At 39.9% G+C, this 13,274-nt stretch overlaps 1 protein-coding gene across 2 annotated transcripts; it reads left to right on the top strand.

The window, feature by feature from the left end:
- Positions 1-6,888: 6,888 nt before the first annotated feature.
- Positions 6,889-10,731, top strand: srek1ip1 (SREK1-interacting protein 1). 2 transcript variants are annotated; one of them, XM_019875515.1, is made up of 5 exons: positions 6,889-7,002; positions 7,286-7,333; positions 7,571-7,705; positions 8,827-8,890; positions 9,420-10,731. In XM_019875515.1, exons 1-5 carry the CDS (start codon positions 6,990-6,992, stop codon positions 9,649-9,651), a joined length of 492 nt encoding a protein of 163 aa, XP_019731074.1. In that variant the 5' UTR covers positions 6,889-6,989; the 3' UTR covers positions 9,652-10,731. The 2 variants fall into 2 exon arrangements, with proteins under 2 accessions (XP_019731074.1, XP_019731073.1); XM_019875514.1 differs by having other exon boundaries at positions 8,818-8,890.
- The last annotated feature ends 2,543 nt before the right edge of the window (positions 10,732-13,274 follow it).

Below are 13,274 nucleotides of genomic sequence, written 5' to 3'. Positions count from 1 at the left end.
ATGAGGTGTTGGTGGTTCAGGGCGGCGCGGTGGGTGACTAGTTAGTATGTCTGCCTCACAGTGCAGAGGTGTATCATTCCAGTGTCAAGTTGTGCATGTTCTCTCCGTGCCTGTGTAGGTTTTCTCCGGGTACTTCAGTTTCCTCCTACATTCCAAAAGCATGCATGGCAGCCTAATGGAACACTCTAAATTGTCCATACGTATGATTGTGAGTGTGAATAGTTGTTTGTCTATGCGTGCCCTACCATTGGCTGACAACCAGCACACCCACGACCCTTGTGAGTATAAACAGATTAGAAAACGAATGGATGGATGGATGGATGGATAAAATTTGTCATACACCGGATATTTAGCAGGCATGGATGAAGTGCCTTGATTAACACTCTCCCATGGTGTGCCACGATAGAATTTAGGAACACTCTTGCAGCACAGCTGATACTATTTAGCTTTTGCATGTAGTGTAATGACGTGTAGTGCAGTGACGAGAGAGGTAAAGTGGGAATCATGCCACAGCTGTTCACGGCACTCCTCTCTAATGCTTTTACTTTTTCCTTTGCTGTTTTTGTACTATTTCCTAGCTTGTTTGTACACCAATTACTTCTCTGAATGTTTGCTATGCCCATCAGGACCTTGAAGATACTGTATGGGCGACCAGCACTGGATACCCTTTTGGGAGCCAGACACCCAAGATACAAAGTCTCCAATGCAAGATCTGTGACACATAAAACAAAATTCCAAGTCATCTGTATTACGCACCAGAGATCTTGTGTTGGAGGGACTACAACTCAGTGGAAATTGTTCGTGACCACTTTTCCATTTGTACGGATCACAGAAACGTGTCTTAACCTGAACACGTGTGATGCAAGTATGCAGTTAGCCGACCCCTTAGCCTGAACAGTGAGAGGGATACATAATTGTTATATTTCCTACACCTGTTCAATCTAATTTTGAATGTAAATACCCTCACATTAAAACTGAGCGTTTGCAGTTAAAGCACATCTTGGTTTGTTTGGCCTTTCCTTTCCAGGTACATGAAAAAAAAAACTAAAAAAAAACCCCATAATTCTTAAAACAACACAATATTTTTCAATTGTAATGTTGATGAATAATATTTTTAATGCATAATTTGATGCGTCTTGCAAAATTCAGGTGAACTTGATGGAATAGGTCTGCCTTGCCGTTAAAAAGTTAAATTCCTCTGCACTCTTGCAACAAGACCATCCATCTTGTCCACTTCAGAATACCAAATTGATTTCTTCTTCCTTAGAGAGTAACCCTCTTCATTTTGGGGAAGGAAAAATAATAATGGGTTTCTGAGGAGTTAAAGTAGGAAAAAGGAGTGATGACATAAACAAGGACATGTACTTTACAAAGGAGGGTGTTTGAAGGTAAACACATACTAATATGTTAAATGTTAGCTTGAAAAGTGGGCTTATGCAGCAAAATAAACCCCAAAAAAAGAAAAGCACATTTGAATTAAGGATTGAACTGCGACAGAAAAAAGGAGAATTTTAATCAACACACACATCCATGCTGTATTTTACTATCTCATATTCTTCCACTCCTTCCCTCACTACAAAGCTCCCTGCTTAGCCTCGATCCCCTCCACATCAAAGCCCCTCATTACGGACCTTTCACATTTACAGAAAAACTCTGGAAGGAATGAGGAAGCCTGGAGGGAAACAAGTAGGTGGCGATTCTTTGGGGGAATGTAGAGGAACTGCACTTTTCCTATATACAGTACTGTATAAAAAAGTCTACATAGCATTGTTCACGTGCCAGGTTTTTGTGATCGAAAAAAAAATGAGCCCAAGACAAAATCACTCTCCCAGCATTTATGTGACCTCTATGTGTTGCAGCTCACCCGTTTTGGGGGGTTTACGTCACGTGACATTCGTAATTCCATCTGATGGGCACTTTGATATCAATTTCAGGCAACAGCAGCATTAATCTGCCCAACTTTTATTACGCAAGTGCAATATTAATCAGAAAAAAAAGATAGATAGATACAATATATAGAACATGTTGCAAATATATATATTTTTAATTGACTTCTACTTTGACATGCAGCTCCAGTTACTAAAGGCTCTGGAAGGGGGAGGTGGTGGGGGGGTGCTGCCTGAGTTGACCACACGTCTGCAACATCATGTATACATTGGGAACTGTGCCTCTGGGGTTCGCAGACCATGGTAGCGGCCCCCCCTTTTTAAGAAGAGGAGCCGGTGTGTTCTAACTACAGGGGGATCACACTCCACAGCCTCCCTCCATAAGACCTATCCGGGCTACTGGAGAGGTGTCATGGTTCTAGTTCACCCTGCTCCTCCTTCCTGCCTGCTTTTTGGCGTCCTCCACCACCACATTTCGTGACCAGAAGAGTGTCAAACATATAAAAATAAAAGCAACGCACATCTTAAGTTTTATTTTCTACTTTATAAAGACAGTTCACCCTTTATAAAGATGTGACCCATGGGCCGTAGGTTGCCCAGGTCTGCCTTAAGACCTATGATGAGGAAAACTGTGAAATAATGAACATGATGACTGAAGCGATTTAGAAAATTGACTTTTTTTTTAAATCTCAGTCTGAGTCCAAATAAACGAAAGCCAAGTGAAACAATGTTAATAAATCAAGATGTCCAATCATTTGTCGGGGGTAAATTTGGACTCCCGTGTCAGTTCGACAGGGCTTGTGTTTACTCTACTGAATCCACGCCAAAGCGAGTTTCCTTTTCCTGCATGGCCACCCAGTCTTGAGAATCCTGGTTGTGGGAGGAAAATTTTGTTAAATGGTCAGGAGACTGCACCCTCTGGCGCTTGAGGTCAGACATAGGTTTATTTACACGGTGGAGCCTCGCTGAAGCCTGGTGGGCCTAGGTCCAAAAACATCCTCCACCATGTCCACGGTGTGCGCCTGGTGCTGAACTGTGAGATGATTTCAGTCAAGATTAAGGTCACAAACTATCTCGTAGCTTGTCAATAAAGCAGCAACCGAACAAATATCCAGTGCATATACAGTACGATACTTTTTGAGCTACACGAGACCACCCGTGTTTTGTGTTGTACTGTAGTGCTATCTACATAGAACTGGGATTTATCATCAGGGGCCTTGCTTAGAGCACACAGATCATTTGTTTGCTTTTGCGGAGGAACAAGAGGAATTTGTGGGTTAAATTCCCATATACAAGTTTGACATCTTGGTAAGCACTTGACGTGCATCTTTGCAGCAAACCGCAATGGCAGCAGCCCTTAAAAGCAAGTGTCATTTAATATTCTATTCTTGGCAATAGCCTGCAAAGAAACACTTTGAAAATCTCTTTGTTGGTTCTTCCCAAAACTAAATTCTGCTATATGTCTGTGCATTGCCTTTAACCCTAGCATCTACCACTCTACCATTACTACAAATTTGTATTTTGAGTACAGGTTATATTGGTTCCACAATAATGACATCAAAAAAAAAAAAAACAAAAACGTATATGTGCCCCCTTTTTTTAACATTGACAACCTGCCCCTCCAAAGGTATGATCGTAGCGACATATTCTCCCATGTACTTAAGTTCATAAAGGCTGTGCACTTTTTGGGTTCCACAGACTTAATTGTGACACCGAAGCACTATCATGGAATGTACACACTCTTAGGCTAGCAACCTTTAAAGGAGGGCGTGCCCTGTCAAATTTCACCTAGTCTCCATTCTCTCAAAGACATCAGCGCCTTTCATCTTTTTGTGAGATCACGTGTGTTCATGCGAGAGCTCTGCCCTGGAGGACTGGTTTCTAGACTGGAAGTGGAACAGAATCTTCTTAGGTATGGTGTCCTGTGTCAAGAATACTGGGGCAGACCACACCCACAATAATACAGAAACTACTAAATGCCTGATTTTCTTTTTTTATGTGTGGGGTCTGTCACAGATAATTAATAAATAAATAATCTGTCTGTGTGTACCATTTCTTAGGGAGCTCATTCAGCAGTACTCTAACCTATTAGGGACAAACGCATGGACATGGATAAGGCTCTCTCAATCAGATTTGAAAACAAGTCCTCTGATTTTGCCATATTTTGAGATGATAAAAGGTTGGTGATGTTACCAAAATAATGTGGATGTTAAAATTCAGGTCTGAGTCCAATATTACTCCTAAGGTTTGTAACTTTATTCTAAAGTTTTCAAGAGTGAGTTTCAAGGTGAATGCATGGCACGTTCTCATTTGGTTTGAGATGGTTGCCAATTTCAACGAAGTACGTCCTGTCCTCAAGATAGGATAGTGTAGTGGTTTAGTGATGATGTGGGTGTGAATGGATGTTTGTCTCTATATGTGCCCTGCGACTGACTGGCGACCAGTTCAGGGAGTAGTCTGCCCGAAGTCAGCAAGGATAGGCTGCAGCGCCGTCCGCAACCATATTCAGAATAAGCGGTGTTGAAAATGGATGGTTGAATTGCAATTATATCTGTCAAAGTAGGCCGGAGTTGTCACACGTTCAAACACACACACACAACTGTCAGTTGCGCTTAATTTTAACCGATGACATTGCAATGAAGCTGAGACAAGCATGAAAGGAAAGAAGCGACAGTAAGACACGACGGAATGTCTTATCATTGGCAGAGATGTCAACACTTCTCTGAACAAGTCTGTCTGCAGCTGCTAATTCATATTTATGAGCGCATCATTTTTAGGGCTCTACACTTTAGCGAGGGGATGCTATTTCAAAGAATGAGCATGAAAGAAACCGTTCGTGTTGAGAAAAAGTTCTTCATTCCATGTCCTAGTTTAGTCAGTATGAGTAAGATGCTAGTTTTAAACCTGAGCTCTGACTGATATGTCCAGGAAAAAAAAACACAGAGTTATTGTGGATTAAGCTCCATTTTGAGTTTGTGGTTGGACCTCATGTAACTTAGGTTGGTTGGTTTTATATTTTGGCTTTATGATGCAATCAAAATGTGTATGTGTGCGTGTGTGCGTGTGTGTGTGGTGGTGGGGCAGCTTGTTCTGACATTTTCCATTTGTCAGTGTGACTCTTCCTGGTTGCCTTCAATTAACCTCTTTGGAAACCACAACAGACTAAACTGGAAAAGCAATCGGGTATAAAGGGCAAATATTATTTCTGAAAACATAATGTATGAAAATGCACTAAAGTACTACACACCAAAATAGAGACTCTAAAATATTGAAACAGAGCCGTTTCTAGTATAAGGGGGAGAACGTGACGCTGTCAGAGAGTGTTCTACCCATGTGCCACTGAGACACTGCAGCCTATTTGAAAGCCCAAATGATTGGAAACAGTAAGGTATAAATCTAAAACACATTTTGTGGTATGTATTTTTTAAACATTTTGATCACAACAGTTCCACATTCTCAAAGCACCCATTTCACACAGATCCTGCGTAAAAATTGTTTATCCAGATGGCTTTGTGGCCTACTGTCTTAAAGTGGAAAAGAGTCCATTTTAATAGTACTTTATATCCACCACCTGGATCCAGGGCAAGAAAGACATAAGTAGAGGGGTTGTTGCCCCCCAACGAGACTCTGAGTAAAATGTGGTTTTAATAAAAATACACATTTCTATAAGTAGTCTATGACTTTAAATTGAAGCAATGCCATGAAAAGATATTTTATTTAAAAATCCATAAACAACTGGGCTGGAGTCATTTTAACTTACCTCTACATCAGGTGTCAACTTTTTTTCAAACTGAGAACTACTTTCTAAATGGTAAATGGGCTGTCACTCACATCGTACTTTTCAACCTTTGTTACTCAAAGCACTTTACACAGTTTCCGCATTTACTTACTGATGACGCAGCACAAGAAGCAAGTTCAGTGTCTTGCTCAAGGACACTTCGACAAGGTTGCAATGGACAGGGATTGACCGCCCTAACCTCTGGGTTAACCTCCCCACTCTACCACTCAACCACTGAACCCCAAACCCCCAAACTTCTTGGTTATGGATTAATGCAAATGGCTACCAGTTTGCACACTTCTGAAATAAATGCTGAAATTACCTTTAATAATGTTTCTATATGGTATTGAGTTACGAGAAGACACTGATCATGGTAATGATTTTTTACATTAGGAAGCACGTCAAGGTTAAGACTCAATACTATTACTGTACTTTGAAAGTGCTCTATAAATACAGTTGAGTTGAGTTTTAAAAATCACTGACAGTGTTTACATTTTCAAATGGTACATTCTACAACATTCATAGAAAATCACATATGTCCCATCACTGTTCAGTGTTGAGCTATATTTTGAAGAGGCCTAAGGTCGACTCATGTGGTCCTGAAGGGCTATGGCACCCACGGGCACCAGGCTGGTGATCCCTGCTCGACACAATATATTCTGAGTACACAAGTCACAATTACACATTGTTACTCACATCTGGGTCTGCTTAATATGTTAGTGACACAGGTCTCATTCATGAAAACCAGGTTTAATGGACCGCCGCTGCAAGGGAATGAGGGAAAAAACATATTTGCTGATCTGATCCCCAAATTGGAAAATCTGTACCCCCAGTTGACTCAACTGTACCCTCCAGCAAAACTTGATTAGAAAGTGCTGAAAGTGCGCCACTCAGTGGTAAGAAATAGCGCTTGGCGTTTTGCTTTCCAGCTTCTGCTTTCTCGGAACAATCGTATTCCTAGAAGATTTTATTTGTACGATTCATGATGTGATCAGCAATACAGTGGCATGCTGTACAATTAATGCTAAATATGAAATATGAAAAACAGAAATTGAGTTGGCAACAACAAGAATGTTTTCCGTGCTCATCCAGACGTTTTTTACATTATATTTCTAATTTTATTCATATATTATTTATCATCATTACATTCATTCATTCATTTTCCTCGCCCAGGGAGGAAGTAAGGGAAACACTAAGTGGGAAGGAACAAATTATAATCCGGAACTACTAACTCCAGCCGGTTGTATTTTGGGTGAGAACCCTGACTATTCGTGTGGTCGTTTTCGCGCTTTCGCAATTAAATCGGCTTCGTCAACACAACGACCATGGCGGCTCCGGGTACGCATCAGTGTAGTGACTTTATGTTTCTAAGTATCCATATTGTTACATTACACTGCGGAAGTGGGTTACCCTTCCGCGGAGTTGCTGACTTTTACGAGCCGAAACATCGACTGAAGTGCTGTAGTGAAGCTATTGAAACCCTCCTCTTGTATTTTTCATATTTATCGGGTCCATTTTATAATAATAATAGTAATATTTTATTTTAAATTTGTTTTGCGTCCCCGATGCACAGTATTGTTTGAAACACGCTGAGATCATCCTATCCTTTTTCATTAAACAGGTCCGAATAAGGACAACATCAGAGCTGGATGCAAGAAATGCGGATATCGTAAGTACATTTGAACTAAAGTTACACAGTCACTACAGGATGTGTTCAGCCCAGTCTATCTGGGATTTAAGTCAAGAGAGCCCAAACAAAGCCTTTGTTTCAACCCGGAAATTATCCATGTTTTATTTTCTTTGCCTACAGTTGTTGTTGTGCAAAACATACTCGTGCTGTTTTTTTAAACTTGTTTGTTTGTGCAGTTATTGTCCAATCATTCTGTCTTATGTTTGTTTGTTTCAGCGGGCCATTTGACTTTTGAGTGCAGAAACTTTGTGAGAGTTGACCCCCAAAAAGACATTGTTCTGGATGTAAGTAGCACCAGCACTGAGGAGAGTGAAGAAGAAGTCCTGGGTCGAAGTGGGCAAGGTCGTCGAGGTAAGACATCATATTAAAAAGAACATCATAACACCAAACAACATCTGGTCTAGTAAACATGGTAATGATTGAGTGGTTATATTGTTGGTTGCTTTTGTGTCATTTTATATTCCAGGAAGTCAGGATAACATACACCTCACACATTTGCTCCAAATAACATGGTGCATTCAGGGTGCATTTACAACGCAGGAATTTGAAAACACTTGGCACCATTCGCCCCATTAATTGTTTTTCTTTGATTACAGTTTTTTTTTTTTTTTTTTTTAATCATGAAAACCCAAATCACATTTACATTTAAATTAATTGCCCAGCTCTGGCCCCTGAAATGGCAGACGTTTCACCAAACTGAAATAATTAATAGAACTATTTTAACATTCATCTGCATTCTTTTCTCGTAGTCTTGCCATTTCACTTCGAGTAATTGTAGCCTGTAACACAAAACGTTTCAGTTATGTACCGTATGCAAAAGGAATAGAAAATAGACAAAGAAGAAAAAAAGAAGTAGAATTTGGTTGTTACACAAGTCAGAATATGATTATTGCTACCTTTGTGCGTGAAATTAATAAAAAGAAGTGACTAAAAAGAAATACGAGACTGGTCCTTGCGACTTGAAAATACCACTATAAAATACAACGGTGACAGGACACCTGCAGTGCTACTTGACATAATTGCTTACTACGGTACTTTTATTCACCGCCACACGTTGCCCGCAGGCCTTCTTCCTTTGCAGGGCTTCGTGATGGCATAGCTCGGACTGAGCCGAACAGTGTTCAATCGGCGCTGGGGCTGGAGAAAGACGCCGCTTGCTGCACTGCATGTGGGTTGCTGTCTCAGTCGACAGTTGGCGAATAAAGGATTGTCATTCATGTTGGCTAACAAAGTGTTGTCATCCGTGTTTACCTTAAAATACCAGTACCTGCACACGGCTAATAAGGCTGCATCTGCCCGGAGGGTACATGTCAGGCTGATCAAGTGGTATCGGGGTTGTAGTATTCATCCAAGTCAGAACAGGAGTACAAACTTAACAGTATTGGCACCGATGCTGGTAACAGGGATTGGTGCATCCCTGCAAGATTAATGATGGTGCTTCTGACTGACTTTGCATGTGTCAGACTCTTCAGATGGTGACCACAGAAAAGAGAAGCACAAGCAGAAGAAGAACAAAGAAAGAAAATCAAGAAAAAGGTATGTTATTTCAATTGAGTGGTGAACAACAATTGGTCATTTTACATGGTGATTTCCCAAAATTGCTCATTGATAATGTTTCCCCGAAATATGGAGGGGTGTGGCATAGGCCATCCAGATAAAGATTATTCTGCAGTTTTTTTTAAATGTGTTTGTTTTTAGTGCAAAAATGTCACTGAAGGCAGGGATCATGGCTTCTTTTTGTTCCATTCCAGTCAAACTTTTTGTGGCAGCATTACTGCCACTTACAGAACCGGAGTGCAATATATTTGTAAAATTGTGGAAACTATATGTAACAATAACAACAATAGACTGACATTTAGTTGTTTTTTTTGTTTGTTTTGTTTTGGGTTTTTTTTTAAGTTTTATATCAAAGAACTAAAGAAATGACTCTTCTTGTACACTACTTATTTTCTCTTACATATAATAACTTAATAGGTGCTTGACATATTAGGGAAAAATCAATGGCATAACTATTTTGACTTTTCCGAAGTCTGCGTTTCATTGAATTCTCTTGTTTTCTTCTTAGATATTCTTCACCATCAAGTGATGAAGAAGCTACCAGGAAGAAAAAGAAACGTAGCAGGTCTCTTTCCGCGTCTGATGATGAAGAGCGACAGAAGAAAAAGAAACTGAAAAGCCACAAGAAGAAAAGTAAGAAGAACAAACGGGATCATGGGAAGCATAAAAAGAGACACCGGAAGAAGAAGCAGGAAAGCTCCTCTTCCTCCTCCAGCTCGAGTGAATCAGACAGTGACTGAACTATGTTCAGGGGTCCTATTTTTATTATGGTTTTTTCCATTCCATTAAATTTTGTTGACATAACTCAAAGGGGGAATTGGTAAAATGAAATGTGGGAAGAAAAAAGGGGGAGAGCTACACAAGAAGAACTGGTGGCCGTTTTACAGTTTTAATCATGGAAATGTTTTGGGTTATTTAGAAAAGATGTAAGCCATAAAAGGATCTGCAGAAAAGTTGGACGCAATGCCCCTCAATTAACTTGAACAGTAGCTTTTTTTTCCCCAAACTATCAAACAAGGTTATCCGATGGTCGAGATCATATGTTTGACGTTTCTTGACTATACCTCACATCAATACTCGATAATCAAGCAACGTTTTTACTTATTTGTCAGTGTAACCAGTTGTTTAATAGTTTATCTCAAATGGACCGTCATTTGGATATTTGTGATAATTATTGCCAGTGTTGCTGTGTTAAGTCATTGAAGTGGGAAAACCAAATATACACACATTCCTGCTTTTTGAGCATTATCAAGATAATGGGAAGGGTCTCAGTGTTTGAATCTGAATATTGTTCACATTTTATGGACAAAAATTACACTTCATTTAAAATCAGCTATTCTGAATCCCCACTAAGTGATCATTTATACAGCCTTTTTACTAAAAAAAATCAGTACCTTAATAACAATACAATATACTGTATTGCACAAAGGAACAATTTGGGCGGTAGATGGCAGCAACATGCAATTATGCAGTCTTCACCCGTCGCACATTGCCGATGTGCGAGGCCTCATTTGAATAGTTTCTGTGGCTCATAGTGTGCAACACAGTAAACCCATAAAAACAGGATTTTCTGGGTCACTGTCATGACACTGCTCCCGATTTTTTCAAGGAGGGTTCTCGAACATGCTTCTCAAGAGTGTATTTTACACAACACGTGTACTGTACTTTTATAAGGTGTTTAGGGAGCCTTGAGGGGAAAATTAAGTGTAGCAGTCCGCCTAGTGGTCACGTTTAGAACAGCATTTGCTGGCACACCTCGTTTAAATCTTCATTCAAACTGCATTCAAATAAAGGAAGACCCACTTGTTTGGTAAAATGTGCATTAAGTCCATCATCCATTTGTTGTTCAAGCCCATGTTGTTGATTGAGAATACTTGATGGCCGAGGCACGCGTGTCAAACATCAATCTTAATTTCTTTTAGTTCTTATAATATATATATAATTCTTTTGTATATACTTTTGATCTTCTACTTCTCCCTTTCATAATTTTGCTGCTGTAAATTGGGAATTTCTCCATTGTGACACAAATAAAGGTTTTCTTAGCTTATCGCATTAAATGTTACAAGTGGGAGTGATGTGATAAGCACGTGCATATCAAGTGCACACGGAGCTCAAGCCAATATGTACACTGTGTTCAAGGAACAGATATGCATAAAGCCATAAAGTTTTGGTTTACGACAGTTTGAACACATTTACACTCACCGCCCATGAATCAATTTAAAGGGCTGTTGAATAAACACTTTACTGTGACGATCTCTTGGCAAGGAACCCAAAAACGGTCACCAATACTGTTAGCTCAAAATTTCAGAAGAACCTGCAAAGGCTTTTTAAAAATCGTAAAAGCTGTGGCACTTAAAATTACCTATTAGGAAAAAATAATGGTAACAGAATGTCGTCTTTTTTTTTCTTCAATGTCCGTTCAGTCTCAGTTAAGGTCTACCGTGTGAACATTTGCACCAAAAGATATTGGTACTGCTTCCAGTTTTGTATCGGATGCATTATTGGATCGAGACTCTTGTGGGTATGGTGTCCATAAATTTGCTGCTGAGCAATTTGAAAACATACAATCATATTGGAATCTGCACCTTATGTTAATGCATCCACTATTCAGTCGTTGAGGTCAGCCATTTGCCAAAAAAAAACAACAACTCAAAACAAACAAAAAAAACCCCATTAGGTCTCAGTTTGACATGAATGCACCAAAGATGTTTGCATGGAGACTCAATCACTGCACTGCTGCAGTTAAATTCTCTTCAAAGGGACTTTGAAAATCTCATTTTCATGCAAATGGCTCCATGGAGTCACATTTGCTCTCTGCTTTCCCGTGTAGCCCAAAAGGCTCAATAAAAGCCAATGGGCTGAGGGGAACTAGTTGTTGTTGCACAAACAGCATATGTTTTGCTCAGTGTGGCTGCACATAGGCACTTCTACTTTGGCTTCATTTCATGTTCTCCCACCATCTGGGCCATTATGAAGTTTCCAACTTCACAGAGTTGGTGTCATGAATATTTGAAACAAATAAGTATGTAAAATACTCAATGAATTAGTACCGCAGTCACAGATTCATGTGACACTTAACATATGGAAGGCCTTGTGCACGCAAAGATTTTTCAAATCTCAACTGATTTTCAAAATGGTGCAAAAGACAAAGACATTTTAGAATTGAGATCCAACGGATATACAAAGGAACAAATACTACAAACTTTTGGTACACACCTTTACCTGATGCTGCATGGACAGTGTATAAAGTCAAAATTCATCCATCCATCCATCCATTTTAAACACCACTTAAATCCATCCATCCATCCATCCATCCATTTTAAACACCACTTATCCTGGGCAGGGTTGCGGGGAGGGTGCTGGAGCCTATCCCAGCTGAGTTCGGACGAAAGGCTGAATATACCCTGATCTGGTCGCCAGTCAGTCGCAGGGCACAAACGACCAGTTCTATCCTCAAGTCAGAATTCATGACAAAATTAAATAAAAAATACGCATATTGCCAGGGCAGGTACAGCAACAGACCATCAGAATTGTTTGGACTCTTTCTCCTGGCCACATCATACACTTGTAGCCACTTGAGGGTCGCAAAGCAGAATTCATGGATCACTTCATGATCACTTTTTACGAAGCTTATTTGGATCACTCACTTGAATCACTTTCCTATTGAAATTGCACACCTTGTCCCAATAATTGATGTTTTACCTGTGAACCTCCAAGACACAGAAAAGCATAATCCAAATATTGGATGCACTTTGATGTTGAGCAGCTCACTTGTGTGCCTGCGCGCACTACTGAAATCTTGTTTCAAAGGTGTCCTTGAGGATAAGTGCCTGTTGGAGACGATACATTTGCCACTAATTTAGGTTCTACAGCTTAGATTTCATTTCGATCTTCCTGTTCTGGCCCTTAAAAACACAGAAAAAGTGGTGAATAACCTCTAGGACACAGGTGTCAAACACAAGGACCGGGGGGCCAGATCCGGACCGTCACATCATTGTATGTGGCCCGCGGATGCAAATCAAGCATGTCAACTTGCATGATGCTTGCTAAAATCTCGACTAAAATTTGAAATTCTCATATGTAATAAATAAGAGACATATTGTAAGCATTTTCTTGTTACCAAACCCCTCATTACAGTAACAAATAATACATTGTTATTATTGACTTTTTTGTTTTGTTTCAGTCATAATGGCCCTCCAAAGGAAACGGTCACTAAAATATGGCCCACGACAAAAATGAGTTTGACACCCCTGCTCTAGGATAAATAGACTGTAGTCCATATGTCTCAAGTCATAGAAAAAAAGAGCTTGTAATAAATACCACACAGCTTCACAGGAAGTGTGTTCAACATACTCCCAAAACC

Source organism: Hippocampus comes, unplaced genomic scaffold (genome assembly GCF_001891065.2).
Source record: "Hippocampus comes isolate QL1 unplaced genomic scaffold, H_comes_QL1_v1.1 scaffold132, whole genome shotgun sequence".
Classification (NCBI taxonomy): domain Eukaryota; kingdom Metazoa; phylum Chordata; class Actinopteri; order Syngnathiformes; family Syngnathidae; genus Hippocampus; species Hippocampus comes.
Note: the sequence above shows the minus strand (reverse complement) of the source record. Positions and strands in the feature narration are given on the sequence as shown.

What these genes read in the sequence shown, in the direction of transcription:
- srek1ip1 (XM_019875514.1), top strand. An exon ending in ATGCAAGAAATGCGGATATC is followed by an intron (nt 7,334 to 7,570) that starts GTAAGTACATTT and finishes TGTTTGTTTCAG; the next exon opens with CGGGCCATTTGACTTTTGAG. An exon ending in GAAAGAAAATCAAGAAAAAG is followed by an intron (nt 8,891 to 9,419) that starts GTATGTTATTTC and finishes TTTTCTTCTTAG; the next exon opens with ATATTCTTCACCATCAAGTG.